This window comes from Myripristis murdjan, chromosome 12 (genome assembly GCF_902150065.1).
Source record: "Myripristis murdjan chromosome 12, fMyrMur1.1, whole genome shotgun sequence".
NCBI lineage: Eukaryota > Metazoa > Chordata > Actinopteri > Holocentriformes > Holocentridae > Myripristis > Myripristis murdjan.
Window position 1 is genome coordinate 8,285,889 of NC_043991.1, and position 15,361 is coordinate 8,301,249.

Below are 15,361 nucleotides of genomic sequence, written 5' to 3' on the forward strand. Positions count from 1 at the left end.
CGCATCTGGACACAGACTGAGACCAAAGCATCTTAGCCCGATCACTTCTTGCTTTATTATCAATATCAAGAACCAAATGTTTACTGTACAAGCGACCCTCTCACCTTATTCACTAAATTGGATAGTCCAGAAGATTTGGAGGAAATGGCAGCTGACCCTGATGCCAAATCAAATATTCAAAATTTAGCAATCATCATTGTCTAGAGAGAAAGCTCACCCTTGTTACTTTGCACATAAGCATATTGCCACTGTTGGATGAAATCCTTGTAGAAAATAGCCTTGATCTTACCTTGACCATCCAATTTTTTTAGCTATCAAATTATTCATAAGCCAAAGAGGTCTGAAAATTTCCCCAATCCATAACTGAGCAAAACAAACAATAAAAAAATGACTAAGATTGGAATTACATGTTTTTTTTTTTTTTGGTAACACTTTACAATAACAGTACAACAATTAGTTAATGCCGTAATGGTTAAATAACTGTTAGTTAATGATTATTATGGCATTTACTAATGTTAATAATATCTACAATAACCCTTAAATAAAATATAAATTAATACCTTAGCATGAACAGCATTAGTAAATGATTCTTAGACACATTAGTTAACGGTTAGTTAACTGTTACTTAATGTTCATTACCTGTTACTTAATGTTTATTACGGCATTCACTAATGTTAATTGTTGTACTGTTACTGTAAAGTGTTACCGTTTTTTTAAGTGATGTTAATTAGCAGCTGTTCTCAATTAATGATGGCTAATCTATCTGGCAAGCAACAGACCTGGTCAAACTGATCCGCTGTCTGAAAGTTTTATTTCATTGGAACATTCAATAAAATGACTGACTGAAACTATTTTTTCTATTTGTATCTTATATTTTAAGGAGTGAGGTTAAGTAAAGAGGATGAGGGGAGCCTATCAAATGTATTGTGTAATGATGAGAAACGTGCAGAGCAGCGCTGGTCATGTGCTGAACATGGGAGGGGTCTCTTACACACCTCTGCTATAAAAATCTGGGTGGAAGTCGACTTCGTTCCTTCAGTTTTGGGTCAAGATGGAGAAACTGAGAATTTTGCTGCTTGTGGCTTTTTCGTTGGAGACTGTCTCTGCGACATCTGTAAGTGTTCAAGCAAATTTGACAGAGATATGAAGAGTGGTTCCAGTCTGGAAGATACTATCATCTGGTTCATTATCCAATAGCTCTAAAATGTAGAAGGTTCAGTCAAAGTGCTTTAATTTTTCAAACAAAGGTCTCACTATTAAATTAGTGGTCAGATTTTGTATGTTATATCTATAGTGACTGATATTTACTTTTTGTGAAATTCATTCTTATCTTGAGCCATCAGTCATTTTATAAAAACAAGACTTGTCTCTTTTTCAATTGTTGGATATCTTCCTTTGGAGCAAAACTCTCCATATGCCTACAATTTTCTTGGCTTTTCTTCAAGTTTTTCAAACTATTACCCATTCTTTGAATTAATATGTTAAATATCTGATGTATGATTCTGTCTATTACATTGTTCTACAAAAAAAGATGCTACTGAATTATAGCAGAATTGCTATTTGATATGTTTATCAGCAGTGGATGGGCAGATACTTTCACCTTTATTGCTGTTTCTTTCACTAAAGGAAACCTAAAAAATGATATGGTGCAGTGCACAAGAAGGAACATTGAGCATATTAACCCAGAGTGGAAAGAATTTACCAGTGTCTTCAGTCTAAGCAAGACTTTTGAATGATTTTTTCATTTTTTTTGCTGCAGAATGCCACGATGTCGTCCAGCTCAATCTATTTTTCTGAGCAAACATCAATTGACTTGAACTTGAACTCCTGCACTTTTTTTGCACTTGACTGGCTAAACTAAATCTATAACTTATTCTTATCAATAAGGCTTGATGCTCTTGATTGTAGTTGGGTGTAGTGCTGACGGAGGGAGGCTTGGTGCGGGGGGAGAACATCCGCCTCGGGTTTCGTCGGCACATGGACATTTTCAAGGGAATTCCCTTCGCTGGCATTCCCGGGAGGTTTGAGATCCCAAAGCGTCACCCCGGCTGGAATGGTGAGTATGGACTCGAATGATTCAAATGATCACCGAACAGAGCGACAATAAGCGCAACAGCAGATGTGTCATGAAAACTATCTGTGTGCCTCTCCTCAGGCATCTTGAAAGCCACTGAATACAGGAAGAGGTGCCTTCAGGTCAACCTCAAGATGACCTCCACCCGCGGCAGTGAGGACTGTCTCTACCTCAACATCTGGGTTCCTCATGGCCATTCAGGTAAAGGCTTTTGTCCAACTTACCCAGACTGAGACAAGATGTTTGATAATGTTTTCACCTCTGTACGACAACTGGAATATTCCTTTAAGGTCTGTGTTCTGTTCTTATACTCTTATGTAAAAACTGAACCGCAATCTGCTATTTTCTTTGGTGCCTGTAGTGTCCACTAATCTCCCCGTCATGGTTTGGATCTATGGCGGAGGTTTCCTGGTTGGAGGCTCGATGGGAGCCAACTTCCTCGACAACTACCTGTACAGCGGACAGGAGATCGCAGACAGGGGGGATGTTATTGTGGTGACTCTGGGATACCGATTGGGAACCCTAGGCTTCCTCAGCACCGGTGATGCTTCGTTACCTGGTAGGTGCAAATTTATTTGCAGCAGTAAACGGTGGGTGATGACCATTTGAACTGAACTCACACAGCATATTACCTAGATGTGACATTGTCTTTAAGCCAAACCACTTGTAGCACAGAGTTTGTTCTGGGACAGGAAACTACGGTCTGTGGGACCAGCATTATGCCATCGCCTGGGTGCACAGGAACATCCGCTCTTTCGGAGGAGACCCTGACAACATCACCCTCTTTGGAGAGTCTGCAGGCGGAGCGAGTGTCAACTTCCAGGTGAGAGGCTGGCTCCTGCATCTTTGGCTCACTGCATACACGATTAAATCAAAGCATAAATATGTGCAGTTTATTGAAAAATTGGTGGGATAGCCTCTAAAGCTTTGAAACACTTCAGCGTATGTCGTATCAATTTTAAACATGAGGAAAAAATGACTAACAAAGACAACAGTTGTGGAGTTAAATGAGATTTGATATTTAAAAAATGCTACAAAATGTAAAGGCTATGAAACAAAATGCTGGCAATTGGCAATGAGTATGAGTGACTGGGCAATGGGCAAAGAGGGCAATGGGCAGTGCTGACAAATTTGAGAGAGACTGTGGCCATCACTGTTATTATGGTCTCTGGTTTTCTACTGAAAAGGTAATAATAATAATTATTATTTTTTCGTGTTTTATGGGTTCATGTAGTTTTGTTTACAATACAAAATACCCTCTTTTACTTTTGTGCCAACAGCTAGTTTACTTAAATTTATTAAAAAAAAAAAAAAAAAAAAAAAAAAATTTGCATTTCTGTACTCTTGTTGCACTACTCTGCGTGGTCTGCCATTTTCCTTTGAAGTCTGACAGGTCACCTGACCCCCTTCTTTGTCTCTGATCGGCTGAAGAAAACTGTTCATGTATCATGGGCTTAAGAGTAATGGGTAAACTTAATTTAGCGAGGTAAAGGAAAGGCGCAGAGATTTTTCTAATTTGCGTGTTTGCATATGTGTGTGTGTGTGTGTGTGTGTGTGTGTATGTGTGTGCATGTGCCCAAACAAGACTCTCACACCCCATAGCAGAGGACTGTTCAGGAGAGCCATCTCCCAAAGTGGGGTCGCCCTCTGCCCCTGGGCTGTCAACAGGAACCCCCGCAGGCTGGCAGAGGAGGTATAGAGCAAATCCCCAGTTTTCTATAACTTTTAACGCTCCTTTTTGACATAAGAAGCTGCAGTTCTGAAGGAAACAATTAGACATGATGTGAAGGATTGTCTTGTCTTTCTAGATTGCACTGAAGGTCAACTGCCCCACTGATGACAGGATGGTTGCCTGTTTGAAGATGACTGATCCTAGAGTTCTTACAATGGCCGGTTCACTGGATCCGTCCGGCTCAGCCGACAGTAAGAAGTCCACCTGCAGCCTTTCTGACATTTTGGACATTTAAAGACACTCTTTATCAAAGCCACAAGTGGATCAGAGGCACAACATTATTGCTTTGACCATAAAATGTGAGAAAGAGGAGATTGGGAGATGAAATGGGATAAACAAGAAAATGTACGCCATGATGAGTAGCTGAAGGCAGCATAATGTTCATTTGTGGTCATTTTAAAATATATGTCACCTCAGATGAAACAAGGAAAGGCAACCAAACCATTAAAAAAGAAAGGAAAGGAAAGCATAGTAGTATGCAGCCATTTTAAGTACAATTAGCCTAGAAATGAGTGTGTGATCGTATTTGTCTCCATCAGACCCCATCGTGGGCCAGCTGGTCCTGGCCGCTACAATCGACGGGGACTTCCTTCCCGATGAGCCAGGAAAGCTTTACCACAATGCCGCTGATGTGGACTACATCGCTGGCGTCAACGACATGGATGGACATGTCTTCACTGGTTTAGATGTCCCGTCAATCAACAATCCCCAGGTGGACACCCCTGTGTGAGTTCCACTCAGCAGCTCACAATGCAAACAGAAAATTAATATGATGCCAAAGATTCTCCCAGAGCATATGTGAATTTGTTAGAACTGACACATTTTTTTTCCTGGTATAAAACTGCACTATCAAATCTGATTTTCAAGCGTTTGGTTCCTTATTTCAGAGAGGATGTCAGGAGGCTCCTGCGTTCGTACACCAAGGAGAAAGGCCAGGCTGGTTTGGACAACGCTTTCGCCACGTACTCTTCAAACTGGGGCACCAATCCCAGCCAGACAACCATTAAGAGAACCATTGTGGAGATCGGAACAGACTACATCTTCTTGGTTCCCATACAGACCGCCCTCTACCTTCATGCTGCCAATGCCATGTGAGAACATCTCCCTACTGATAAAAAAAAAAAACTACTTCTTCAACATTTTTTAACCTTAATAAAGCAAAAAAGCTTAGTAAAGATTTAACAGTGACATAAGTTAAGTTAGTTAAATTTCTTTGTAATGCTATCATAAATAATATGTCTGTTTTTTAAAATGTCTTATAATCTAAAAAAAAAACATGTTTCTGATGCTATTATTAATACACTTATATAGCCTTTCTAACAAATGTTAATGTTAATAAGCATCATATGAAGGACTTATAAGGGCCTTATTACTGATTATCTAACACTTATTATAAGGGCCTTAATATAAAGCATTATCCCTTTGTGTACATATTATACAATAATAAAGTATATGATATATAATAGTAGCATAGTGGTAGCCTCAGTATGGGATGCAAAGGTGATGAAAGTCAAATTAATAAATGCAAAAACATTCTCAATAAGGATCTCTGGTTCTTCTGCAATTAGAGCTGTGACCCCCTACAGTTTTTATGTCATTCTCTGAGTCCATGACATTTTCTTCTTCTTTCTTTTCTTTTCTTTCTTTTTTTTTTTTTTCCAGATTTTTGAGTCAGTTACTAGAGATTCTCTATCCTGTTTTTTTTTTTTTTTTTTTTTTTTGAAACTATCTCCTTCTGTTTGATGTATTCATAATCACATCCCTGCTCTCTCCTTCCTACCTAAGGACTGGTCGCACCTACTCCTACGTCTTATCAGAGCCCAACCGTATGGGCGGCTTGGCCAGGCCTTACCCCAGCTGGATGGGAGCGGATCACGCTGATGACCTCCAGTATGTGTTTGGAAAGCCGTTCACTACACCTCGGGCATACTGGTCAAAGCACCGCGATCTCTCCAGCTACATGATCGCCTACTGGACCAACTTTGCCAAAACTGGGTATAATGCTACACCTGAACTCTTTAAATCAGAATCAGATTCACTTTAATCCCAGGTACAATGCATGAATTTGTCATAGCATTGTTAAAGGAATACTCAAATGTTTTTTGGGAAAAACACCCTTTTTCTGACTTATCCTTACTGAGATGTTTGATATCATTTTCATCTCTGTATGTCCAGTGGTTTGGTTCCTCTGGGAAGCATTTTGTGTTAGCTTAGCATAAAGACTTGAACTCTATGGGAGTCATTAGCCTAGCTCTATCAAAGTGGAAAAAATAAACCTTGAAAATGTGTATATTGTATGATGACACATTCTGTAAGTAAGATAGCTTCAGAGTTGCTGTAAGGTTTTTCTTTTCACTGTGACGGAGCTAGGCTAATGACTCCCATAGACTTCAAGTCTTTATGCTAAGCTAGCATGAAATGCTACCCATAGAAACCGGACCACTGGATGTACAGATGTGAGAATGATATCGAACATCTTGTCTCAGTCTGAGTCAGAAAATATAGAAAATATTCCTTTAACAGTGACAAATTGGAAGGATGCAATCATCAAGAGTTTTTAAAATACTTAATATTTACTTACTTCCTTTGCCCCAAACATTGGAGCACTCCTTTAATGAGATACTATGCAGACACTTTCACAACATATATTGACATTGACACAGATTGTGTATAGCAAACAGGACTTGGATCAGTGTAACACATACAATAAAAAGCATTTTGATCATTATTTTGGTCATTGCACTTTTGGTAATAGCAGATGTTGAAACCTCATGACAGATAAGCACAACAGTGGGAGACAAATTATCTTTATCCAAAGACCTAAAACATGACTGAGTTGCTCTTTGATGTGTCTGTCTCCACAGAGACCCCAACAAAGGAGACCTTAAAGTGCCCACTACCTGGCCTAAATTCACCAGCTCCGGACACCAGTACCTGGAGATCAACTCGAAGATGGACAACAGCTACGTGCATCAGAAGATGAGGGTTCGCTACGTGCACTTCTGGGCCAGCACGCTACCCAGTCTGCCCGACAGCAGTGTCTAAAATTTGCCTCTGCTGTGCACGTACAGTACACTGTAGCCCTGAGCTGTGGAGCAAAAGCATCATGTCAGAAGTGGTTTGCTGCAAAAATAAATGTATGACCAATGCAATATTTTGACTCTGCTTTTTTATTTGATACTGTAATGAATGTTTTTTTTGCCGCACAGTATCAGAAAGCTATAATAAAATGAAAGTATGGATGCTAAACAATATTATTTAGATTTGTGGCACCTGTCAAAATAGAGTTTTGTTTTTGGACAGTTATGATACAGCTAGGTATTTTTGTATTTTTGGCATAGCAGTGAAAATACATGACATGTTGATGGACAATATGACTGCTGGGAAAGTTGCTTTCAAAATCATTTATTTTTTATCCTCTTTATAAATGTAGTGATTACATAATAACTTCTGCAACTCATCCATATGTACATGACAACTCCCTATGGCAGTCAAATTATTTTTATTTTCTGACAGGCATACCTCTCTTCAAAGTCCATACTATGACTTTTAAAAAATAGTGGCAAATGTTACTTACTAAATAAGTAAATAAATAAATAAATTGTCATATTTGAGACTTGGTGGTGCACAAAAACAGTTGTAAGTCACATCATATTAAGCCGACAACAGTGATAAAATTGAGCTGACTCAATTTTAAACAGTAATTCATTACTCTATACTCCATCACATAAGTAATAATGTTACACAACTTTTTAAGTCATGTAACTCCTGTTACCTAATTCACCTATGAGGGAAAACATAAAGATAACAATTTAGTGGTGCGGCTCAGGCCACACAATAAGTGACACACAATCAGATTTTTTCACAGCCTCAAAATGCCACAGTATGTTTTTCCTGACAAATCTACAGTCTGAGAGCTAATGGTCTGCTCTGCATCTTCTACATTTCCTTGATGTGTAAATATGCAGCTGCTACAGAGTATTTGTAGCAACAGCACAGTGGAGGAGGCATAAGCCTTGACCTGACGGGTTAAATACCAAAGAGCTGGTGCTGTATCTTCTGTAAATTCGCTCGTTACAGTTGTACCATTGCTTCTTGTGGTCTTTGCAAAGTCTTAAACCTACTGACCTCATCAGTCCTTTTAAACCTTGACTATAATCCAACTGTAGCAGTGAAATTTGGTGTGCAAAATGTCTTGACCTTGCAGAGCACCATTAAATTCAAGGCTATTAAGAGGTTTGCTCGATGTTCCTAGATTAAACTTTTTACTCTCTGCAGCCCTTTTGCCTTCAGGTTGTTTGCCTCCACCATACTCTGCAATCCCGCGCTTGGATTTATTTCTATTTACCTTTCTCTCAATTGAGTTTTTGTGCAGCCTCTCTCTCTTGATATCTGCCTTCTGGTGTTGACACGTTGCTGGCTTTGACAAAAATATAGAATGGTATTTTCCAATAAGTGTAGGACATTTTTCATTGTCCTACAGGAAATCCTACAATGAACTTGTCTAGACAGCTCTCTACAGCATCAGTAACTTGTAAAAAAAAGAAAGTAAATCAGATAAAAACACATATATGGTAAAATCAAATGTGTGTTATACCAAACACTTTAGCCGACAGGTACAGTCCAAATGCAAAGAAGGAAATGAGCATGCTTTATGAAGCAAATTGGTATGGTCTGGATTGGATTGTGTAGATTATGGATGCAAACATGCAAAAAGACAGCAGATAAAATAAGGGAGCTGGGTAAGGAGGCAGAAGAGGTGATGAAAGTGAAAGGATAACTGATTACTGAAGTATTGATTACCATATCATATTGACAACACACAGGGAAATACACTATTGTCACAGGGTGACGTGTGTGTGTGTGTGTGTGTGTGTGTGCGCATGCGCCTGCCTGCCGTAATTGACACACTCCCCTGGATGCACGGCACGTGTGAGTAATTAGGCCACAGGTGTGGGCAGTTTGGGGTCTCTTTGTCTGCATTTCTTTTTTAGGTGACGGCAGACGAGCAGAACGAGGAGCGCGGCTGAGTCGACAGCAGCTGGTACACCAGGGAAACGCCGTGGAAGAACGCATTGGGACGGCTGTTACAGCAGACATCTTGGTCCCGGCGCGGCGGACAGTGGGTGGTTTACCTCGCGGACGCGTGTACCGGTTGCCGGAACGGAGGAAGCTGCCGCAGCCACCCTGGACGGACAGGTCGCCATACGCCCGGAGAGAGACAACGGAGACGCACGGGGCAAGAGGGGGAAGCCGTGGATGAAAGTGGAGGGGTGGGGACACGTTCCACCCTTCCTCCAGCTAAGTACCCCTCTATTATCGCTATAAACATATTGCCTAGTATACCATCTGCAACTGCTGTGGCCAGCTATTTTATTACAACTTTTTATCCTGGGGAACTACCTTTAACTTTGGGCATCCCGCCATTAGTCGCTACAGGGACAAAAATCCCAGTAATTTTGGGTTGGGTTTTATTAAGTTGCATGGAAGTTTCGACCTCCTATTTGTTATTCAGTAGTTGCCTTGGTTGGATTTTTTTGGTTTATTTGCTTGGTTGATTTGCTGTGTTTATTTTGTAAACTCCCACCCAAAAAGCTACTATTTTTGCCCTAAACCAGCCAGTCCGGCTAGCGACTTGTAGGTAGTTAAGTGGCCCTGACGGATATTTTGTTGTACTTATCCCCCAAGATACTGGGCCTCTACTGCACGGGGACCCATTGGATGAAGACTCATTGTGGACCACAGCGATTGTTGGACTCTCCGTTTACATTGGACTCTCTGGAGAATCTTTTTATTCTGCTTTTTAATTTTTGTAATAAAGACGTATTTTTAAAAAATCTTAATCCTCTCCTGAGTTTGTTGTGAGGTGCTTGCTCCCAACAGAAACAGTGGCACAGTCTTTACACTCGGTGACACTATATTACCAAAAGTATTCGCTCACCTGCCTTTACTCATACTATGAACTGAAGTGCCATCCCATTCCTAACCCATAGAGTTCAATATGATGTCGGTCCACCTTTTGCAGCTATTACAGCTTCAACTCTTCTGGGAAGACTGTCCACAAGGTTGAGGAGAGTGTTTATAGGAATTTTTGACCATTCTTCCAAAAGCGCATTGGTGAGGTCACACACTGATGTTGGTCAAGAAGGCCTGGCTCTCAGTCTCCGCTCTAATTCATCCCAAAGGTGTTCTATCGGGTTCAGGTCAGGACTCTGTGCAGGCCAGTCAAGTTCATCCACACCAGACTCTGTCATCCATGTCTTTATGGACCTTGCTTTGTGCACTGGTGCACAGTCATGTTGGAAGAGGAAGGGGCCCGCTCCAAACTGTTCCCACAAGGTTGGGAGCATGGAATTGTCCAAAATGTTTTGGTATCCTGAAGCATTCAAAGTTCCTTTCACTGGAACTAAGGGGCCAAGCCCAGCTCCTGAAAAACAACCCCACACCATAATTCCTCCTCCACCAAATTTCACAGTCGGCACAATGCAGTCTGAAATGTACCGTTCTCCTGGCAACCTCCAAACCCAGACTCGTCCATCAGATTGCCAGATGGAAAAGCGTGATTCATCACTCCAGAGAACGCGTCTCCACTGCTCTAGAGGCCAGTGGCGGCGTGCTTTACACCATTGCATCCGACGCTTTGCATTGCACTTGGTGATGTGTGGCTTGGCTGCAGCTGCTCGGCCATGGAAACCCATTCCATGAAGCTCTCTGCGTTCTGTACTTGGGCTAATCTGAAGGTCACATGAAGTTTGTAGCTCTGTAGCAATTGACTGTGCAGAAAGTCGGCGACCTCTTTGCACTATGCGCTTCAGCATCCGCTGACCCCTCTCCGTCACTTTACGTGGCCTACAACTTCGTGGCTGAGTTGCTGTTGTTCCCAAACGCTTCCATTTTGTTATAATAGAGCTGACAGTTGACTGTGGAATATTTAGGAGCGAGGAAATTTCACGACTGGATTTGTTGCACAGGTAGCATCCTATGACAGTTCCACGCTGGAATTCACTGAGCTCCTGAGAGCGGCCCATTCTTTCACAAATGTCTTGTTTCACAGTCTGCATGCCTGAGTGCTTGATTTTATACACCTGTGGCCAGGCCAAGTGATTAGGACACCTGATTCTGATCATTTGAATGGGTGAGCGAATACTTTTGGTAATATAGTGTAGTTCATGATGGCTCACTGCAGACATTTCAGCCTTTTCGGTCACAGTAACTCTGGTTTCACACTTTCATTCGATTCTTTGTTTGGCTCCACAGAATAAACTTTTTGGGTAATGGTGTTAGTCATATTTTATTGTTGCCTTTCTACATTTAAACTAAATATCCTTGTTCCATCTCAGTTTGGATTCAGAAAAAAGAGCACAACCAGTATGGCTATTCTTGATGTTGTTGAAAAAATCAGTGATTGTATAGAAGAAGGTAACTACAGAAAAAGTATTTTTCTCGATTTATCAAAGGTTTTTGATACCATTAATTTTGATATTTTACTGCACAAACTCTGTAATGATGCGGCATCAGAGGCCTTGGCCTCAATTTGTTCAGAAGTTACCTTTATGACAGACAACAATATGTCTACACAAATGATTGTAATTCATCCTGTAAGAACATAAATTCTGGGGTTCCCCAGGGTTCTATACTAGAGCCTCTCCTATTTGCTCCTGGCTGCTGTGATTGACGGGGGCTTCCTCCCTGACGAGCCCGCCAACTCGTTTTATTTATTTATTTTTTTATTGTTTAGGTTTATGTGCATGGCTTTATAACCGCCTTCATTTCAAGTATGTGATGCAAACTGCTTTGTTCCTCATTCACATTTTCATAGTGCCATGTTCATAGTGTTTTAGCTAGTCAGGTGTTAAAAAGGACATGAAGGCGCTCCTGGGTGCTTACACCAAAGACAAGGGCAAGGCTGGTTTGGACAGAGCTTTCACATCCTCCTGGAATGCAAATCCCAGCAAGGAGGCAGTCAAGAGAAGCATTGTAGAAACTGGAACCGACTACATCTTCCTGATCCCTAGCCAGGTTGCCCTCTACCTTCACGCTGCCAATGCCACGTGAGAACAATTTTTTTATTGTTTAGGTTTATGTGCATGGCTTTGTAACAGCCTTCATTTCAAGTATGTGATGCAAACTGCTTTGTTCCTCATTCACATTTTCATAGTACCATGTTCATAGTGTTTTAGCTAGTCGGGTGTTAAAAGTCCAGAAAGAAGTGACAAATGCCAAGCAACCTCTACTGTCCTACTTTCCTCCATTGAAGGAACAACCCAAAATTGTGTTTAGGATACATTAAGAGGCCGCACCAGCTTTTGGGGAATTTGGGTCATTGGCTACCTTACCAAAATATGTAATGACACACCAAAATCTTGTCTGTGTCTCAGGTAGATACCTTTGTTTTATGTGTATGCTATGTGTTGAGCTCTGAGCATACACACTGTATGCTCAGAGCTCAACCTGCCATCCCTGCAAAGCTTCTTCAGAGGACTGGCGAACCATACCATACCATACCACTTTATTTATATAGCACATTTAAAAACAACAAAGTTGAACCAAAGTGCTGCACAAGTTAAAAGACAAAAAAACAAACAAACAAATAACACAAAACGAACAAAAAACCACATAAGAACATAAAACATACATGGTGTCACGTACAAGGAAATGACACATAAGAACATAAAACATACAAGGTGTCACTTACAAACAAATGACACATAAGACACGTAAGAACACAAAACATACAAGGTGTCACATACAAACAGATGACACAGAAGAACATAAAACATAGTCACTGTTACATACACACAAATGACACATAGGTACATAAAAGCAGTCAACGCAGGCTATGTTTTAAAAGCCAAGGAATAAAAATGTGTTTTTAGGCGTGATTTAAACACCTGCAGAGTGAGGGCTTGCCTAACATTCAGCGGCAGTACGTTCCACAGCTTTGGGGCTGCCACTTTGAACGCCCGGTCTCCCCTGAGCTTCAACCTGGATTTAGGAACGGCCAAGAGAAGCTGATCGGAGGACCTGAGGGACCTTGAAGGAACATAGGGTTCCAACAGGTCGGAGAGATAAGTGGGTGCCAAACCATTTAGGCACTTAAAAACGAACAGTAAAATTTTGAACTCAATCCTAAAAGGCACAGGAAGCCAGTGGAGAGAGGCCAGTACAGGGGTGATGTGCTCTTGCTTACGTGTACCGGTTAGCAAACAAGCAGCAGCGTTCTGGACTAACTGTAAGCGGGAGATGGAGGCCTGACTAACACCGACATACAAGGCATTACAATAGTCAAGACGGGATGTCATAAAAGCATGCATAACCATCTCAAAAACAGAACGCGATAAAAAGGGTTTGACCTTGGACAGCCTCCTAAGCTGAAAAAAGCTCTTTCCCACCACAGCATTTATCTGTTTGTCCATTTTTAGGTCAGAGTCAATTTTCACCCCTAGATTGGTAGCAGTTGGCTTCACAAAAGATTCAAGGGGGCCCAGATCACCAGGAGGAAACACAAGTACATTGCTGGGACCAAACACCATGACTTCAGTTTTGTCGTTGTTGAAATTTAAAAAGTTTAAAGCCAGCCATGCTTTGACATCTTCCAAGCATGCAAACAAAGGTTTTAAAGAGTCAGGATTGTTTCGCTGCAAAGGCAGGTAGATTTGACTGTCATCTGCATAACAATGGAAGGAGACACCGTGTTTTCTAAAAATAGATCCTAGGGGAAGCAAGTACAGCATAAATAAAATTGGCCCAAGGATTGAGCCTTGAGGCACTCCGCAGTGGAAATCGAAGTGTGATCAACATTTTAAAACCAGTACAGGAGACTGTAAGTGAAGCCACAGAAGTGTTTTTCCTGTTTGTTTGTAGTGGTTCATTAATGGTGCAGATTGACATTGAGATTTCTTTCTGGCAATTGTTGAGTCTACAGGCCATAAAATAAACCAGGACTGCTAAAATATCTACTTTTGATAATGCTAGACAAATACATTTGCTCATACACTCCTGATCAAAATTTTAAGACCAGTTGAAAAATTGCAAGAATTTACATTTTTCACTGTTGGATCTTAAAAAAGGTTCTAAGTAGAGCTTCAAAATGCAAAAAGAAGAAATGGGAGTGAGACAAAAAAAAAAAAAAAAAATTGAGTAAGCAATTTATTGCAAGCAACCATTAAACTGAAATAGGCTGTTCATCAGCTGATCAAAAGTTTAAGATCACAGCCTTTAAAAGCCCAAATCTTCGCAAAAATGTGGATTCAGTGTCATTTTCTGTCAGGTATCCACACTATCATGACCTCCTGATGGCAAAGGTAAAAAAAGCTTTCTGTCTTTGAACGCAATCGGATTGTTGAGCTGCATAAGCAAGGCCCAACAACAAGGCCCTCGCAGTGTGCCATTGCTGCTGAGGTTGGACGCAGTAAGACAGTCATTTTAAACTTCTTAAAAGATCCTGAGGGTTATGGAACAAAAAGGTCAAGTGGTAGACCCAAAAAAATTTCACTGGCCTTGAGCCGGAGGATCCAATTGGTTGTCCGTCAAGACACGGGACGATCCTTGGCCCAAATTAAGCTTGTCACTGGTGCCAACTGCAGTCCCATAACCATCAGACGGCATCTGCGAGAGAAGGGTTTTAAGAACAAAAAACGCCATCAAAGGCTTTGTCTCCTTCAATGGCAAAAAATGTGCCTGTTTGGAGGTTGCACGACAGCACCAAACATGGGACATTGAAAGGTGGAAGAAAGTTTTATTCTCTGATGAGAAAAAAATTAACCTTGACGGTCCTGATGGCTTCCAACGTTACTGGCATGACAAGGAGATCCCACCTGAGATGTTTTCTACACGGCACAGTGGAGGGGGCGCCATCATGATCTGGGGGGCTTTTTCCTTCAATGGAACAATGGAGCTTCAGGTTGTGCAGAGGCATCATCGGCAGCTAGCCATGTGGAGATGTTGCAGGGGGCATCCCTCATGACTGAAGGCCTGTGTGGTAATGACTGGGTTTTTCAACAGGACAACGCTGCAGTTCACAATGCCCGCCTGACAAAGGACTTCTTCCAGAGAAATAACATCACTCTTTTGAACCATCCGGCGTGTTCCCCTGATCTAAATCCAATTGAGAACATTTAGGGTTGGATGGCAAAGGAAGTTTACAAAAATGGACACCAGTTCCAGACAGTAGATGCCCTCCGTGAAGCCTACCTCTTCTCTGAGCCAATCCATATGGCTGGTGTGGCCAAGCCTTATCCCAGCTGGGTGGGAGTGGATCACGCCGATGACCTCCAGTACATGTTCGGAAAGCCGTTCACCACACCTCTGGGATACTGGCCCAAGCACTGCGACGTCTCCGGCTACATGATTGCCTACTGGACCAACTTTGCCAAGACAGGGTAAAACACAGCAGCCGTTTACATTACACTCTCTTGTGTGAAACTATTAGTAATGTTATTATTGACACTGTTCAAGGGGCATGAATGTGGTTCATTTGTGATTTTGAAGTATTTCCAAGGAAAACAAATTATTTGATTATGATGGAAACTAGAATTTGATTAATTGTATTTCAG

At 41.3% G+C, this 15,361-nt stretch overlaps 1 protein-coding gene across 1 annotated transcript; it reads left to right on the plus strand.

Annotated features, from left to right (window-relative positions):
• Window positions 1-1,051: 1,051 nt before the first annotated feature.
• Window positions 1,052-9,069, plus strand: LOC115369229 (bile salt-activated lipase-like). The gene is made up of 12 exons (XM_030065792.1): window positions 1,052-1,114; window positions 1,909-2,056; window positions 2,156-2,275; window positions 2,436-2,633; window positions 2,767-2,897; window positions 3,660-3,767; window positions 3,883-3,997; window positions 4,346-4,532; window positions 4,694-4,897; window positions 5,592-5,801; window positions 6,671-6,843; window positions 8,801-9,069. Exons 1-12 carry the CDS (start codon window positions 1,052-1,054, stop codon window positions 9,067-9,069), a joined length of 1,926 nt encoding a protein of 641 aa, XP_029921652.1.
• The last annotated feature ends 6,292 nt before the right edge of the window (window positions 9,070-15,361 follow it).